At 38.3% G+C, this 18,435-nt stretch overlaps 1 protein-coding gene across 2 annotated transcripts in view; it reads left to right on the forward strand.

The window, feature by feature from the left end:
* Positions 1-18,435, forward strand: part of maco1b (macoilin 1b) — a 94,970-nt gene that overhangs the window by 21,611 nt on the left and 54,924 nt on the right. For both annotated transcript variants that reach the window (XM_063033974.1, XM_063033973.1), the window contains one exon: positions 16,571-16,712. In XM_063033974.1, coding sequence (XP_062890044.1) covers positions 16,571-16,712 — 142 coding nt within the window. The remainder of the gene's footprint in view (positions 1-16,570; positions 16,713-18,435) is intronic.

Consider the following 18,435-nt stretch of genomic DNA (forward strand, 5'->3'; position numbering starts at 1 on the left):
GAAGGTAGCAAAGAGTTTTCAGGTAACCGTTACCTCAGTTCATAATGTGATTAAGAAATGGCAGTTAACAGGAACAGTGGAGGTCAAGTTGAGGTCTGGAAGACCAAGAAAACTTTCTGAGAGAACTGCTCGTAGGATTGATAGAAAGGCAAATCAAAACCCCCGTTTGACTGCAAAAGACCTTCAGGAAGATTTAGCAGACACTGGAGTGGTGGTGCACTGTTCTACTGTGCAGCGACACCTGCATAAATATGACCTTCATGGAAGAGCCATCAGAAAACCTCTCCTGCGTCCTCACCACAAAATTCAGCGTCAGAAGTTGGCAAAGGAACATCTAAGCAAGTCAGAAGCATTTTGGAAACAAGTCCTGTGGGCTGATGAAGTTGTAATAGAACTTTTTGGCCACAATGAGCAAAGGTATGTTTGGAGAAAAAAAGGTGCAGAATTTCATGGAAAGAACACCTCTCCAACGGTTAAGCATGGGGGTGGATCGATCATCCTTTGTGCTTGTGTTGCAGCCAGTGGCACAGGGAACATTTCACTGGTAGAGGGAAGAATGAATTCAATTAAATACCAGCAAATTCTGGAAGCAAACATCACACTGTCTGTAAAACAGCTGAAGATGAAAAGAAGATGGCTTCTACAACAGGATGATGATCCTAAACACACCTCAAAGTCTATAATGGACTACTTCAAGAGGTGCAAGCTAAAGGTTTTGCCATGGCTTTCATAGTCCCCCGACCTAAACATCATCGAAAATCTGTAGATAGACCTCAAAAGAGCAGTGCATGCAAGACGGCCCAAGAATCTCACAGAATTAGAAGCCTTTTGCGAGGAAGAATGGGCAAAAATCCCCCAAACAAGAATTGAAAGCTCTTAGCTGGCTACAGAAAGCATTTACAAGCTGTGATACTTGCTAAAGGGGGTGTTACTAAGTACTGACCATGCAGGGTGCCCAAACTTTTGCTTTGGGCCCTTTTCCTTTTTTGTTATTTTGAAACTGTAAAAGAAGGAAATAAAAAAAGTAACCTTGCTTAAAATATTAAAGAAATGTGTAATCTTTAACTTTATGCCTTTTGGAAATCAGGTCATCTTTTACTCGCCTAGCTATTCACAGTAACAGAAATTTTGACCGGGGTGCCCAAACTTTTGCATGCCACTGTATATACAAGATTCTTGTCAACAACATATTGGTAAAGGTTTAATTGTGTAAATTATTACAGGGAAAATCCCATCATGTTTATCTGAATTGGTTGTACCATGCTGTATGCCCTGTGATCTAATATGTTTTCATATTTTTCATTTTCTATTGTTTGTATATTTTCTCCTTGCATTGTAAAAATGACCAATTGTTCTGTCACAAATAAGAGAAAATCTGCAGATGCTGGAAACCCGAGCAACATGCATAAAGTGCTGGGGGATCTCAGCAGGCCAGGCAACATCTTTGGGGGGGGAAGTACAGTCGAATTTTCGGGCCAAACCCTTTCAGTAGGACCAGAGAGAAAAAGCTGTTCTGTCATATTTCTTAAAATATTCAAAGAAAGAAGCTCTTCTAATAACTTAATAATCTGGTGATTAGGAAAGACAGACATAAGATGAAAAAGTAGAAGATCTTTGATCAAATTATCAATTAAGCTTTGTGGGTGAAGTAATTATGCATCTAATTTGTTTGGTGCAATGTCCAATAAAGAAATTAACCCTGAAATGGCTGGCTAGTTTGATGCACTAGCTGAAAATCATAATCTGAGAAGTTTGAGATTTATTAACCTGATCGAATGTAGTAGCTTCCCAGCACCCAAATTCCAAACCTCATTTGACCATTAATACATTATCAAAAAAAAACTGGTCTAAATTTCACATTATCAAAAAAAAAGTCAAGCAAATAATACATCATTGTATCAATGGAGTATCTCCATTTTCTGGCCTTGAAAAGTTAATTTAAATCAAATATCTTCTGAAACATTTGCGTGTATTGTTAAATATTGGAAAATAAACTAGTTTACAATACTAGTAAATCAATTCTCTAAAGGGAGCTGCTCAGGCCAAGTTTCCACATCTGAGAAAGGATTAGCATACATCAAAACCTACCTTTGGAGAACTAATGCAGCAAATATGTGTTTCATTATATTCCATTTTTTTCTGTGTAGATCAATCTCTGAAAATATTAGAACTCTCAAATACTGTGGCAATATTAAGTGGAACACTTAGGATTCTGCACCAAAGATAAACACAAGACGCTGGCACAAGGAAATGTGCTAAACATCTAAAACATACAACGCCTTTTAAAGCTGATGTTTATAGAAGCTTCAGTGTTATATAAACTAATCGTGGTGTCTATGTAACATGATTTTGTTTTTCATCTTTCCTGAGGGACATGTATACTAAAATGCAGTATATTCATATTTTTCAGATTTACTGATCTTTGTATAAAAAAGTATTTTAAACATAGACATTGTAATTCTCAAGTAACATAAGTATATAACACTGAACTCAGATGTTAAATATTAGTGATAGAGTCATAGAAAAGTACAGTGCTGAAATAGGCCCTTCGGCCCATCTAGTCCATGCCAAATCATTTAAACTGCCCTCTCCCACTGATTTATGTCAGTCAAAAGCTGCCTGTCTGCATGTGTTGCATTTATGTCTCTATGCAAAACTTCTCAATTTTCAGTATTCAGTTACATGGCCTTTGTACTAGACAATGTATATCATACATTGAAATACCAGCAAGATGGCATTGATTTTAGCTAACTGAAGTGCATACAGGACTTAATTAGTTACAGAACTTAGAAGGTGCAGCAGCAGATGGGAAGTTAGAAAGCAAGATTTAGCTGTGCTGTTTTTGTAACTTGTAACACAATTTTGCCAACTTTTTAAAGTTGTAAATAACCTATTGTCATAAGATGAATGCTCTTCATAGTCTGTGGTCTCTATAAGTAATTTCTGACAGCATGGACAGAGAAAATGTCAAGGACTTTGGACTTTTGACTTTATGACTAAAATTGAAAATCTACTGTTACATACCCCGTAACTGGGTTGCCAAACCAGCAGAAATGGACCACTTAGTTGGAGTCTGGATTACTGGAACTAAGAAAGTTTTATTAAAGAAATAAGTAACACAGTACTCTAATAGTAAGGATATAAATGCAACAGGTTAGCAATGAATAAACACACATTTACACAGAACTAGGATAATAGGATCAATCAAGCTCTATCGCAGTCTAGGGGTAAAATGATCAGCCTCAAGTGACACAGAGTTCAGTTCGGTTTCAGTTCGCAGTAATCGCTGTCGTGCCGTTGGGGGGGGGAGAGAGAGAGAGAGAGCGAATGCTGATATTCAAATCGGATTCAACAGACCTTTGATATTCCTCTCAGTTAGCTTTCGGCGCGAGTCCTTTTTAATGTCTTCTGAGGTCACCGACTGTGACCCCTCCGTTCCGGATACAATCGTTCTTCTGCGGTGAACCCGGCACCCAGGCAAGGGTGGACACACACACCAGGTTCCCGCCGATCGTTCCTTCTCACCCTGTGCGTCTATGGTTGGTCCCGTGACCAAGTCTCCAAAACTCGCACCAACTTGTGGGGGCACACCGCTTTTCCAGGATCTCTTTATCTCATGGTGTCGTGGTGTATCTCTTGCCTTAGCGAACCTGTTCCTTTTATCCCCCTGCTGGGGTATCGCCTGTCCATCAAACTTCAAACAGGTCGGGTTCAAAGCAACCGGTCTCTGACAATACTCGGAACTGTGTCTCCTCTTCGTTAGTCCCTCTCATCTCTCTCTTATTAGCATTTTGAATGTTTCCCCCATTAGTCTCTCTCTTATCTCTCTTATCGGCATCAATCTTCTGATAACTTGGTCACACGACAAAAATAGTGGATACAGCCCAGTCTATCATAGGTAAAGCCCTCTGCACCATAGAACACATCAACATGGAGCGCTGTTGCAGGAAAGCAGCATCTATCATCGAGGGCCCCCACCATCCAGGCCATGCATTCTTCTCACTGTTGCCATCTGGAAGGAGGTAAAGGAGCCTCGGGATCCACACCACCAGGTTCAAGAGCAGTTATCCTTCAATAATCAGGCATCCATAGAAATTTGTGAGTGGCTTTAGTGACATACTAAATCTCCTCAAACTTCTTATGAACTATAGTCACTGTCTTGCCTTCTTTAATTGCATTGATACGTTGGGCCCAGGATAGATCCTCAGGCATGTCGACACCCAGGAATTTGAAGTTGCTCATCCTTTCCACTTCTGATCCATTGACGAGGACTAATGTGAGTTCCCTCATCTTATCAACACACATGTAAGAAAAGCATCTGTACTTTCTTAGAAGTTTGCAACAATTTGGCATGACATCTGAAACGACAAACTTCTGTAGATGTGTGGTAGAGAGTGTATTGACTCCTTGCATCATGGCCTGGTATGGAAACACCAATGCCCTGAAACGAAAAAGCCTACAAAAAGTACTGGATGTGGCCCAGTCCATCACAGGTAAAGCTTTTCCCACCATGGGTAAAGCTTTTCCCACCACTGAGCACATCTACCTGATGCAGGAGAGTGCCATCAAGAATTTTCATCATTCAGGCCATGCAGTCTTCTCGCTGCGACCATCAGGAAGAGGATAAAAGAACCTCAGCACCCACAGCACTGAGCTCAGGGACCATTATTACCTCTCAATTATCAGGCTCTTGAACCAGAGGGGATAACTTCAGTCAACTTCACTTGTCCCATCACTGAACTGTTCCCACACTTTCAAGGACTCTTCATCTTATGTTCTCGATTATTTATTGTTTATTATTATCATTATTTTTTGTACTTTTGTATTTTCAATTTGTCTTTTGTACATTGGTTGTTTGTCCATCCTGTTGGGTATACTGTTTTATTGATTCATGTATTAACTGTGAATGCCTGCAAGAAGATTAATTTCGGGGTTGTATATGAGGACATATATGTACTTTAATAATTTACTTTGAATGTTCTTTTACCACAGTCTGGAGTTTAGAATGGTAAAAGATGGGAGCCTTTGATTTTTCAGAATGTATAAAATTTGACAGTTATTCATGAAAACAAAAGAAATTAAATCAATTGGAAAACTCAATTGATTAAGACAGGAGCTGGCATGTTAAAACTTAGGTTTGTTTACATTGCAAGCTAGAAAGTACAGATTGGTAAAGGTTACACAATTTTGATTATATCACACTTTGAGTACTAGGCAAAACATGTTAGGAAGGGTGTATTGACCTTGGTGTTTTGAAGGTTAAGGGTTGATGATTAAATTTAAGAAATTTTTAAAAAACTGATAAGCTGCTTGCACTGTTTAATTGAAGGGGTATAGTCTAACAACTAGTCCGGAGATGTCAGGAGTCAAGATAAGGAGAACTTCTGAACACAAAGGGCAGTAGAAATTTTGAAATGATAGTCTATTGCTAGTTTTAATTCTGAGGTTGGTAGACTTTTGTTCACTAGGTACAAGAAGGGCTGTGTGGAGAGGGCAAAAAAAAAGACTTTTTGTGACTTATTGGTGAAGTATTGTGTGTTTATGGAACAAGCCACTGTGAGTTCAATTAAGTCTAGTGAGTGGAGAGAGATGTTGAAAAACTGTGCAGACTGGGAAGTTTTGTCAAGTAATTATGTAACAAAATGTTGGAAATCAGTGTTTTAAGATTCTTGGAAAGAGGCTAATTGCTATATCATCATCATCATCATCATGTGCTGCGTTGTATGACATGGGCAATCATAGTGACCATGATTGTTCTTGGCAAATCTTTCTGCAGAAGTGGTTTGCTATTGCCTTTTTCTGGGCAGTGTCTTTACAAGACAGGTGACTCCAGCCATTATCAATACTCTTCAGAGATTGTCTGCAAGGTGTCAGTAGTTGCATAACCAGGACTTGTGATATGCACCAGCTGCTCATACGACCATCCACCACCTGATCACATAACCCTGATCTGGGGTGGGCGGGTGGTGATCTGTAGGCTCGCAGAGGGAAGGAACACCTCACACCTGGTACAGATGTATTTCCACCCCATCCAAATAGCTATAATTGGGCTTGAAATATATTTAATTTGGTACACTTTATATTGTGTTTGGTAAGGTGAATGTTGTAGGTGAAAGGAGTTAAGTTGTTTTTCTCATACTTTATTCATTGTAAAGTTACGTAGAGGGTGCATTTATTTTAAAACAAAAATAAGATTCAGTTTTTATCAGTAGAGTGGAAAAAGAGAAGACAGAAAAAGTTGATTTAGAACCGACCTCTCTCCTGGTAATTGGGTATTTGTCAGTAAAATACCACTTAATCTGATAGCTGACTATTCAGAAATTGCCGTTCAGCATCTGATTTGCCAGGCCCAATGCTCCCTTTGAATTTGGTCTATACATTTTTTAAAAATCTAAAATGTAAACATGGTAAAGTATTAATAAAATAACATCAGATGACATGGAAAATCTGCTTATCCACCAACACTATAGTCTTGACTGTCTTAGATGAAGAGTTTTGCTACATGTACAGTTGTTTCTTTGAGTAGAGTAAAATTCAGAATTTTTTTAATGTTTGCATTATTCCAGCACATCACAGGAACCAGCATCCCCTATATGGACTCTATACTTCTCGCTGCCTTAGTAAAGTAGCTGGAATAATGAAAGACCCCACCCACCCCAGACATTTTCTCTTCATCCCCTCCTATCAGGCAGAAGATTAGAAAAGTCTGAAAGATCATTCTACCAGGCTCAAGGACCGCTTCAATCCCACTATTATCAGACTTGAACAGGCCTCTTGTATGATAAGATGGACTCTCGGCCTCACAATCTACCTTGTTATGATCTCGTACTTTATCATTTACCTGCACTGCACTTTTTCATTAGCTTTTACAATTTGTTCTGTATTGTTATTGTTCTAATTTGTTCCAGCTCAGTACAATGTGTAATGATTTGATCAGTATAAATAGAATGCAAGACAAGCTATTCAGTACCTTGGTACATGTGACAACATACCAATCCTGATTACAATTTTGAACCATCTGTAAAAGACAAATAGAGGCATTTTAGTGGCTAAATGGAAGTTTAGTTAAGGTTTTTTCTGCATCAGATGAAAAATGGCTTGTTACTTCACTGAACAACAATTAAGATACTGGAGGGACTCAGCGAGTCAAGCAGCACCTTTGGGAGGAAAGAAATTTTCAATATTTTGGCTCAAAGCTTTGAAACATCACTACTGAGTTCTTCCAGCACCTTGTTTGTTACTCCAGCACCTGCAGTCTCTTGTGTCTCCATTGTTCTTTCCTAGGTTCCATTTGGAAACTGAATTGATGTTTGTTCTAATGATGTAATAAGCTACAGTTTCACCTTGGTTTTCCAGTGAAATGTTCTGCTTTTGGGTCATGATGAACTTGTGCATATCATTTTCCTTGCTCAGTTATGTAATTTGTTAACTGAAGTGTGTTAGCTAACCATTGGTTATCTGTGGTCTGTGTGTAATGAAGCACTGGTTTAAGCAATTTGTTTACCTTGATGTGTTTGGTATAAGAGAACTCTAATTTCGAAGTTCAGAATAATTTTTATTATCAGAGTACATTTATGTCAGCACGTACAATCCTGAGATTCATTTTTCCTGTCGGCATGCTCAGCAAATCTATAGAATTATGGCTATACAGGATCAATGAAAGATCAAGTAGAGTGCAGAAGACAACAAACTGTGCAAATGCAAATATAAGTAAATAGCACTAAATAATGAGAGCATGAAATAACAAGATAAGAGTCCTTAAAGAGAGATCATTGGTTGTGGGAACATCTCAATGGACGGGCAAGTGAGTGTAATTATCCTATTTGAACCTGATGGTTGAGGGGTAGTAACTGTTCCTAAACCTGGTGGTGAGAGTCCCGAGGCATACTTCTACCTGATAGCAGCAGAAAGAAAAGGGTATAGTCTGGGTGGTGGGGATCTCTGATGATAGATGCTGCTTTCCTGAGACAGTGTTTCATGTAGGTGTGCTGAATGGTTGGGAGGGCTCCACTGATGCAGCCAGTCAGTAAATATACTCTTCACTACACGTCTATAGAAGTTGAAATTCTAATTGTCTCACTTGATTTACTTATACCACATTTAGGTTGGGTTTTTAAAATGGTTTAAGAATCTAGCATTGGTGTGAAAATTTAGTCATTGAATGGGAATTGGCTGAAAAATGTAATATACATGTGAAAACTTGTAATCACATTGATAATCTTGCTTAAAGCAGCTGCTTAATATCTTGGCAGCTGATAATCTCATTAACTCCCAATGGTTGACTATTTTAGTAATTATATGAAGTATTTGGGGATTGGCACAAAGAGTAGCATTTTTGCTGGTGAAACAATCTGATAGAAATCTAGTCAGCTTGTATGATACATTCTTCAGTCTGCCTTGCTTCTATGGAATTATTTAATCCTGTTAACTGTAACATTAAATTCACGGCATTAAAGTCATGGTTCCAAATGTAAGAACCTCTACACCTTGGCACTCATCTTTCTCATCACTAGTTGCTCTTGTGAATTTCACTAATGCAAGTTAGAGGTTTTTTTCTTTGAGGTATATAAATGCAAATTATTTTTCTTTTCATATCTAAATGGCATTCTAATACTATATTGTTTGTAACCTAATGGACTATGGATATGAGCCAGATTTTTGTAGAAAAAAAGTTCCACAAATGGAAATTTTCAAAATGCCTTATCAGTACAGCATAACAGTTTTGGTTCATTGATTTTAGCCAATTTTAAAATTCTACATTTGCATTTTTGTAACCCTTTTAATACAATTAAATTCTCAAGGCATTTCATAGGGATATTATCAAACAGTCTGACATCAAATGTTAGGAGATACAGATGACTGTCAGAGATTTGCTCAATTGCGCATCTTAAAAAAGTGAGGCAGAGAATTTGAGGGAAGTTTCAGATCTTAGGACCTTTACATTTTAAGGCTAGATTATTTGCAGTGGAGCAATAAAATCGAAGATTAAGAGCCCAGTTATGGAGTAAGATTTGTAGTCTAAAATAAAAGATTGTAATTGCAAAGGTGAAGAAATACAAGGCCATAGGGAGAATTTCAATCAATGTTGAATTTAAAAAATTTCAACGTTTGCTTACTGGTAGCTTTGAAATAGTCAAGAATGGTGGTATAAAAAATGAGGCATTTTAGCGGCATAAGAACTGAAGTAGGTGCATAATACAGTGGATTCTGCTTAATTGGTCCATTGATTAATCAGGGCAGCTACTTATTTGGGGCAATTCTTAAAGAATTAAATCTGATCAAGAAAATAGCCAGGATTCCCTTTTGTTTATTTGGGACACCAGGCCCCTTAATTGGGACAGGAGACTGTTGCCAAATAGACTCTAACGAGCATTAGTTGCGTGCACTTGAGTGGCCATTAGACACTACACCGTGCTTAGAACAAACAGTTTATAAAGAGTGTCAGTTGCATGTGTTTCTGTTCAAAAAGCAGTGATTTTTGTCACTGATAGTTGACAAGAAATAAACAGTAGGACAATTTAGAATTATTTTGCTTGCTGTGATTTCAAGCACTCAGGCTTGAAGATGCCAGAAACAGCTGGAAATGAAATAATTTCACTACTTCAAGTCAAGAACTATGAAGAATTTGAAGGTATCGACAGTCGTCTTGCATGTTACATTGAAAATGAACTTTGGAGGATGTAGTTGTCAAAAGCATTGTATGAAGTCAGTCTATTATCCGCACTAAATATCTATGCTAATTTTGTTCATTTACAGTCAATCAAAAGAGCACGGCAGTGTGTTCATTGTCCGTCATATCCAACGATGACAGTGAAACCTGTGTGGGAGAGTTTTTAAAGTGGGAAAAGTCGTTACACTGAGACAGTTCCACTCTTGACCTTGTAAGTCTGGGTTCTGTGGTAGGCGTAGTCATCACAGACTGGGGCTTCCATGGTTGTAGTAGTTAACCATAGCTGCTGCTGATCCTCATCATGCTCTTCGTTCTCCTTGAAGCATTGCAGAACCACCTTTTTGACCATTGGATCTCACTGTTGATCTTATCTGCCCAGTTCACAGGAGCTGACTTCACAGGCTTGTTCCTATTTCACTGGGTTATGAGGTCTGCCAGCTACCCTTACCTAGTTTAGCTTGCCTGTCGAAGTGGTGTACTGGGGTGTGCCTGCTGTCACATGCAAAAAGCTACTTGGAACCATAGGTGAGAGCCGAGTGAGTGTCCAGTGGGGACTAAAGGTGAACCTCCCTGGACACCTATACCTGGCAGCGTACTCTTTCGTTGCTAACTACTAGGAACTAATGCACAGTTTTATAGTATTATAGTAACTTTGGTAGTATTCTAATTTGCTCTGTATGTCATTTAAATGCATAATTTGTTACTCAGCTAAACGGTAGTTTGTCACTTTTTTAAAATTCCTTTTTTTAACTATTTCCATGAAACTTTGATAATTGGGGGCAGCTGTTTAATTGGGATATGCCCAAATTAATGGGAATCCACTGTATATCTGACATGACATATACCATGGATTTGGTTTGGTTCAAACTTTTGAAGTTTTAGCCCCAGGGAGAGATGGTGGGGCAAATTTTTATTTGTACATTAACAGACTGTAATCAATAATTTGCTGATCATCTATGGATTGAGAGAGATGGCCAGGAGGTGGAATTCGATGTTGTCTTCACATAGGTTTGGGCATTACTGAAGGGCAATATGTAAATGAGAAAGGGACAAAGATGATTTTTAACAATATAGTTCAGGGTTAACATTAAGATATGTAGATATTGTAGGTGTTTCTCAAGCTATGACTGAATACGTATGAATAGATCACGACTACATGCTTTTGGAGGATGGCAGACAGGTATTCAGGGAGCCTAGAGCAGCTAACTTCTTAAAAGCAGCAAATGGACCAAGGATACTGGAGAAGAGGGATTTTTTTATTTGTAATTTTGTAAAATATTGAGGTGGATTTGGGGAGTGACCGTGTTAAATTATAAAAACCTATGCAGTGGAAATGGATGTTTGGAAATCACCGCTTGAAGCATTGAGAATAGTAGCTTAGGGGACATAACTGATGACTAATAATGTGGACCGACAAATATGTAATATGGCTAGCAATTTGGTTGAAATGGAAGGAGGATTGTGTGGCTGAGATATGCTCAGATGACTTGAGGAGAGATGAGAAGGTAATAGTCAGACAAAACAAAATATTGGAAACCTGAAATAGAAAATACTGGAAATACCTAATTCATCAACATATCTGGAGAGGGAATAAAGGATTTGAGTCAATATTTCTACCTTGATTGCAGTCTAGGATTGAAACCTTAGAGTTTGAGCTTGTGCATCAGGGGAATGGTTGGATCCATTTGGAGGCAGCTGGTCTTAGTCATAACAGGGGGAAAAAATCATGAACTGTATGCACCTGTTGGGAAGTGAGGTGACAGGAAAATAGTTTAAAATAGTTGGCAATGGAGTAAAGGAGCTAAAGGCAAGCTCTTCATTCCAGGGTTATCTTAGGATCATCCTGAAAAATGAGTATTCAGCATGGTTTCTTCTTTGCCCAAAGTTTGAAGGTAAATGCCAGGTGAAACCACTGGAATATAACCCATTTAAGTACCTTTTTGGGGTTGTGTAAATGCTCGGTCAAACACACAAAAGAAACTGCTAGAATTGGCAAACATGGAGCTTGTTGGTAGGGTTCCACCCTGCTATAATTTATCATGACATCAATTTCATGATTTGTGGGATTTGAGGACTATGTGGGGGGAGAAGGAGAGAAGTAAGTGTTTCTCTAAAGTGAAACATTATTATTTGTAATAATTGAAGCATATAAATGCTTTGAGCTGTTTTATTTTTTAAATGTACTTTTAGTAGCTATCAAAACTATCAAAGGAAATTTGGGTGGTGTAAGCTATTGAAAGCTTTCAGGGAATTTGAGAGTGGAGTAGAGTGCAGGAGTTTCCAGTGATCTGTTGGAGGCTTTGCTACTACTCTGGTTTGGATGCTGGAATCCAAAACCCATCAGGCCAGTGTATGATAGACACTGCAAGTACATGCCAGGTGAATTAGAGTGTGGGTGATTGCAGGCAGATTGGCTCACCAGATCTGGCTTTTGTTTGGTGGAGGGGGGGCGGTGTGGAGCGAAGTGCTTATGGTGTTATGTGTTTCGTCTTTCTCTTCCCTTTTTCCTATCTTTCCCCCCTTCCCCCAGCACCAACTATCTTCTCTCTCCATCTCTCCATTCTCTGATGTAGGGTTTCAGCCCAAAACGGGCTTTTTTTCTCTCTTTCCTCCCCTCTTTTCCCCCCTCCCCATAGATGTTGCTTGTCCTGCTGAATTTCTCCAGCAGTCCTTTAATGTGCTAAGTCTTTCCTCTATTGTAATGTAGTCTGTCTTAGTGCAAATTGAATTGTCATTTTGGTCCTTCATGTAAATCAAGCTAACTTAATAATGTAATTTCTCTATATAAATTTAATTTATTGTGTTGGAGGTGAAAATTATGAAGACAAATTGGAATTATTAAGTTTGCATGCAGTATTTAGATCAACTGTGATCATCCATTATTGACACCATTGGTCGGGGTCGACAGTAGATGTTGCATCCCACCTGTCTACGTGATATGCAAGCCAGGGCTGTACGATACGGAGAGCAAGCTGTTACCCCTGTAGCAGGTTCCCCCTTTCCACGCATCTGATGGATCTAAAGGAATGGCAGTGACCAATACAGTTTAGCACCAGCAGGGTCACAGGAGTTGCCAGTCAGCAATGAACTCAACGTTGAACTACCTTAGGGACTCCAGCTCCAAATTTTTCCTTGTGGTTTACTCCTGAAGCTGAGTTGGTGTAGCCGCAAGGCAACAGAGGTTTGAGATTAGAGTTTTCCTTCTTGATGTGCTGGCAACCACGACTGACAAGCCCAGTCTGCCTAAAGCAACAGGTTTTAAGGTGCCAGTAATCAATCTTTGCCCCTCATCCTGTCAGTTGAAATGGTTCCGCCGGGCTTAGTAGTTAGACCACACACGAAGCCAGGAGCTGGACTTGGTTTTTAGAGGCTATTTGAGATGCACGCCATTGGGAGCATTTAGTAGATAGTGGGAGCTTATCCCACTACTCCCTCCCCTGACACTGAGGAACCAAGCCCCTTTAATTACACTTTGGTGTTTTGGATTTTCAAATACTGGAATTTGGCCTTAGGGTTTAAACTTCTAACAAATTTTATTAAGTAAAATTATCCATTTGAAATATTTAAATCTGATTTTGTTATTTAGAGTTTTCAACATGGATGAATGACCCAACCCTACTTGTATTTTTCATGGATTCAATTTGCTGAGCATGTGAATCATCATATTGAAGAAGGAAAATGTAGGGCAAAGGAATTGATCTCTCTATTTTGACAGAAGATGAATCTCCTTTCCTCATTGAAACAATGTATAAATCTTCCTGTCTTAGGTTTCTGGATCTGGCTGGGAGGAGCATTTCCATAATCTTATTACTCCAATGTTGTCAACATGTCAGCTGAGTAAAAAGCCACGTATGATTACAGTAGAATGGACTGGAAGGTGTGCAAAATGTTGAAGTAACAAGGGCCCATGGCCATTATGTCCACAACCTCCTGCAGCAATTCTGTGTGCCCATGGCCCATGGCACCATTCATAATAGATCAGGCCTTGTAAACTCCAAGCACAAGGCCTTTCCTCTTCAACCTGTCTGACTAAGACTGGGGCTACCTAAACCTCTGGTTGAAAGCTCAATCCTAATGCAATCATTGGAAGTTGTTTGAAAAGTAAAGGAAAAATATAGATACTGAAAATCTGAAGTAAAAACAAGGTGCTGGAAATAACAGAACAGGTAGCAATGGTAGAAAGAGGAGCATAGTTAACAAGAGGTTGGCGATCTTCATTCAGATCTAACAAAATCTGAGCTTGGCTTGTACCACCTTTCGCTGTTCAGCTTCTACCCAGTCATTGAGATTCCTTCCCTGCAATTTAGAAAGTACCTGACTTTGAACTTTCACTGATTATGATGAAGGGTGATTAACCTGAAACGTAAACGTTTTCCTTATTCTACAGTCATTGATCTACACTAAATATTAATTATTTTGTCCAAAAGTTTTTGCTTACACTTAGTTAAAACTAGCTGAGGTAAATGGCAGTTACTGAAAAAGACATTGTGAATGGAGAGTTGATGGTTGTGATATGCTGGGAAAAGATTTAACTTTTTTAAAAAATATCTGTTACTTTGGTTTGTTATAAGTACATATGATTAGAATATGTTCTTGCCCCCTCAAGCCTGTCTTACCATTCGATGTTGTCATAGTTGTATGCCCTAGATCTTTTCTTCGCTTCTATGCCAGTTCTCCAATGTCCTCAATTTCCTGATGCTTCAGAAATATATCTTGCTTCCTCTGTAATTATTTCCAACATGTATCTTTCACAGTCTTCTACAGGAATGAATTCTAGATAATCACCACTTCCTATGACTAGGTATTCCTCTGTGCCCTGGTTTTTAATGCATGTTCTCTTATATCTAGGACCAATAAATCCTCAGTTTGTTCATTGTCATCAAAAAATGGACTGCTAATTACCTTGTAGTTTAATATGAGTTCTTGGAATACTAAGATCTTAAATTTGTTCCTAATCTTTGAATTAATTTACTTGGCCAAAGCACAGCTGAACTGAGGAACAGATTTGTTGTCTTACTGATTATTTTGTGAACTCTGAGATTCTGAGTAAGGGTTGAAGATCAGTTACACAACCATATAATCAGGAGGAGGCTACATGGCCCCTCAAAGCTACTCTTCTCTTCCATTCATTAAGGTTACAACCAATCATTAATCTGATTGCAACAACAGCTCTGCATTCCTGTCTGCCCCCAGGAACATTTCAATCCCTCGTCTCCCTCTGTCTTAAGAGATATTCAATGACTCCAAAAGTCATTGGAGAACTGCAAAAGATCATAACCATAAAAAATGGAAACCCATTATGTTTCATAAGTTTATTTTTAAATGAAGTGAAATCTAGTTCTAGATTCTACAACAAAGAGAAGCACCCTTTCAAAATCACTTAAGACCCCTCAGAATCTTGATTTGTTTTAATCAATTTGTCTCTTCCCTTCTCAATTCCACCAAATGCAAGTTAAGTCTCCTGTTTCCTGGCCCCGACCCATCCCTATGAAACCATTCAGCCTATTGAGTCCACACCAGTTTAGGCAGAACAGTCTCATTCTCATGTTTTCACTCACATACCCAACAAATCCCATTTGGTCCTTTTGATAAGGCATTGTTTTACAACGGTCTATTAACCTACCAGCATCTTTTGGACTGAGAGGATACAAGAACACCTGCTCAGTCACAAGAAGAAAGTGGAAATTCCACACAGACAGCAGCTGAAATCAGGATTGAATTTGGGTCACTGGGCCTTGAGGCAGGAACACTATTTGTGAGCACTGCTGAACACAAGGCCACGTGCCCATGTCATGCCTCTTGTTACAACTTGCCAACCAGGAGCAGACCCATTAATACCAACTGTTTCCTGTTGCCAGCCTCTATCTTGGCTAAACTGTTGCCTCCATTGAGTATTTGTTTTCCACAGTAACACTGCTGCATCACCTATCAAATGCATTCTACAATTACCATGCATTTTTGTTGAGATTTGAAGTCTACTTGAAAAGTGATTGAGTGACCCATGTTGGTTGAATTCTATTTACTGAAGAACATCTAACTTTTAAGAAACAAAGAAAAGGCAGAAAATAACAAGAGGAAATATTGAAGTAAATGAATTTTAAATTTTATTGTGACTCTTCAAAGTTACTTAGCTAACAAATTATTTTCTGATTCACATTTTACCTGAAGACCACCCCGAACCAGATTTTAAACTTAACCATGCACTGCAGACAGCTCATTAGTTTATAAAATTTTGCTACTAAAATACGATCTATCCCAAGAGGAATGTCAATGGTAATTTAAAAAAAATATAAATAACTGGCAAATCAGTTTTATAGCAAGAGATATAAAACAAAATTTATTGTATTGCAATAAGACCTTGAATGCAGTATAATGTAGTGCAAGGCGGTGAAGTCAAAGGAAGCTTCACAGTGCAGATTCTGCCTTGTGTAATGAGGAAGAACTAACTGAATTTTATTATTTTCTTTGAAGTGTATGAAAGCTAAATAATTGGTTCTTAGTGTCAAAAGGTTGATAAGTTTTCCATTGAGATGTGGCAAAATGGGGGGAGGTAGTCAGGTTTCAGTAATTGGTTGAGAACAAAAAGGCAAAATTATGCAAAAGAACAAGGTTATTTGCAGTAATCGTAATAAGTGGAGCAGAAAAAGCTTCACCATAATTTAAAGGAAAAGTTATTTGGGTATTTGAAGGCAAAGGCTACAGGAACAGTTTGGGAACCTGGTGTAAGATGATGAGTGCCAAAGTAGGCTGAGTGGCTTAAATTTCATAATTTTTATGTAATTCCATCAATTGGTCTGATTAAATGGATGACTTTTTTGAGCTTTGAGTACTTGATGACAAAATCAAATTATGTAATCTGTAGTTCAATGCCTAAATTGTTTTCTTTTTCCCATTTTGCAGCACTTTCTTGTACCTTAAGTTCCTTGTTGTGTGGGCACTGGTGTTGCTGGCAGATTTTGTCCTCGAATTCCGCTTTGAATATCTTTGGCCTTTCTGGCTCTTCATCAGGAGTGTTTATGATTCCTTCAGATACCAGGGTCTGGTAAGTTGGTTGGAGAATTCTGATGGTTTATACATATAGTAGTCCGGTCTGTTATGTTTGAACCCACTACTGAACTAACCTTCTAATTAAGAAGCTGTGATCAACACCCATTTTATTTTTTTAAATGATGCAATTTTAATCAGTGTGAGAGAAGCAGTGGAGGCGATAATTCACATAGAGGGCTTTATTTTCTCCAAAATGCAACATGCTTTGCTCTATAATTATAAATGTATGTAGCTTTGCCCTCACTGGAATTTGAGTGATCTTTGAGATGTATACGGGTCTGAAAAGGGTCAGTGGAATATTTGTTGAGAGGTTGATTCAGCCATTTCGGACTGAGGCAAGTAATTTTTTTTGGTAGAGAGGATTGTAAATATTTGGAACTACCTGCCACGTTGTTGTGGACATTACAGTTGCTGAATATGTGAATGCTGGAAGAAGAAATTCTTGGATATTAAGAACTGGTGGGGGTTGGCGGTGGTGTAGATCAGGTCATAAAGTGGACTGATGGTACGTGATCAGTCAGTATCTCATTGAATGGCAGAGCAGAGTTGAGAGGCTGTATAGCCTGCTCACTTTTTTCAGCTAATACAAAAGTACAGGACTAATGGCCCAGTTGGAGTGGTCATCTCTGGGTGTCATATTTTCGGAAACATTCAAAATTTTGTAGAGGTCAGAAAAGAGGGTTATTAAAACAGTTCCACTTTAGCTAGTACTATTTCCAAATTTCCATGTGAGTTAGAGATCTGGTGGTGTGTGGTGTTTACTTTATAGCCACAAGACTGCATAGAAAAATATCAAAATCTTAAATGGCTTTAATAAATAGTAATTTTCAGTGCAGTTTTGAAAGAATCTTTATCATGAGGACTGAGCGTTTGGCAGAGAGATCATGTGAAGAAATAAATTTTGCATTCAGTTGTTAATGCATCCAAAGAATAGTGGAATCAGATTGATAATTTTCAAAAAGACGTTGAAAAAATAAGGTTTATGGAACTCATTGGCTGGTTCTTTTAAGGAGCCAATGTAGGCATCTTCCTCTAAGCTATATAACTATTCCGATTAGAATAGATTTTTCTTTAAGTTTAAGGCAGGTTTCCTTGGAGTTTTTTTTTGAAGAATTCACATTAAAAATTGTCTCATGTTTAGATCTTATAGTTCAATCTTATGTGACATTAAAGTATGTAAAATGGTAAAGTCGGCTTCACTACTGTTTCTTCTGTTGCATTCTATGTCAATAATATGTTAGAATAAATGTAAGCTTAGTAAATTAGGACAATAATTATTGTAGAATGACAGAGAGGACCCCTGGTCTGTTGTGCCCCTTTGTAATTCTTATCTCATTTGCAAGCATGCACTTTGATTCTATTTCAGTTCTGAGTGCATTTGCATTATTTTCAAATCATGGTGAAGTATTTTAACCATTGGTGCCATAATCATCATTTGTTGCAAAGGAAATTCAAATCCCCCAAAAAATAATGGTAACAAGTTCTTGATTGTCTTGTTATGTGTATTTATTTTGTGTATTTCCTCATTGGTACCTATTTGGAAGCTTCCTTTCACTAATCATCCTTTCAGAACTTTGAAAAGTTTCCCTTGCTTCTCTTGGGGGCGGGGACTTCAGCTTTTCAAATTTGCTTGAGAACCATTGTATCATCATCATCATCATTATTATATGCCATGTCCTATGATATGGCATATAATGATGTCATATGACATGGGTGAT

The sequence above is a fragment of the Mobula hypostoma genome, chromosome 26, assembly GCF_963921235.1.
Source record: "Mobula hypostoma chromosome 26, sMobHyp1.1, whole genome shotgun sequence".
Taxonomy (NCBI): Eukaryota; Metazoa; Chordata; class Chondrichthyes; order Myliobatiformes; family Myliobatidae; genus Mobula; species Mobula hypostoma.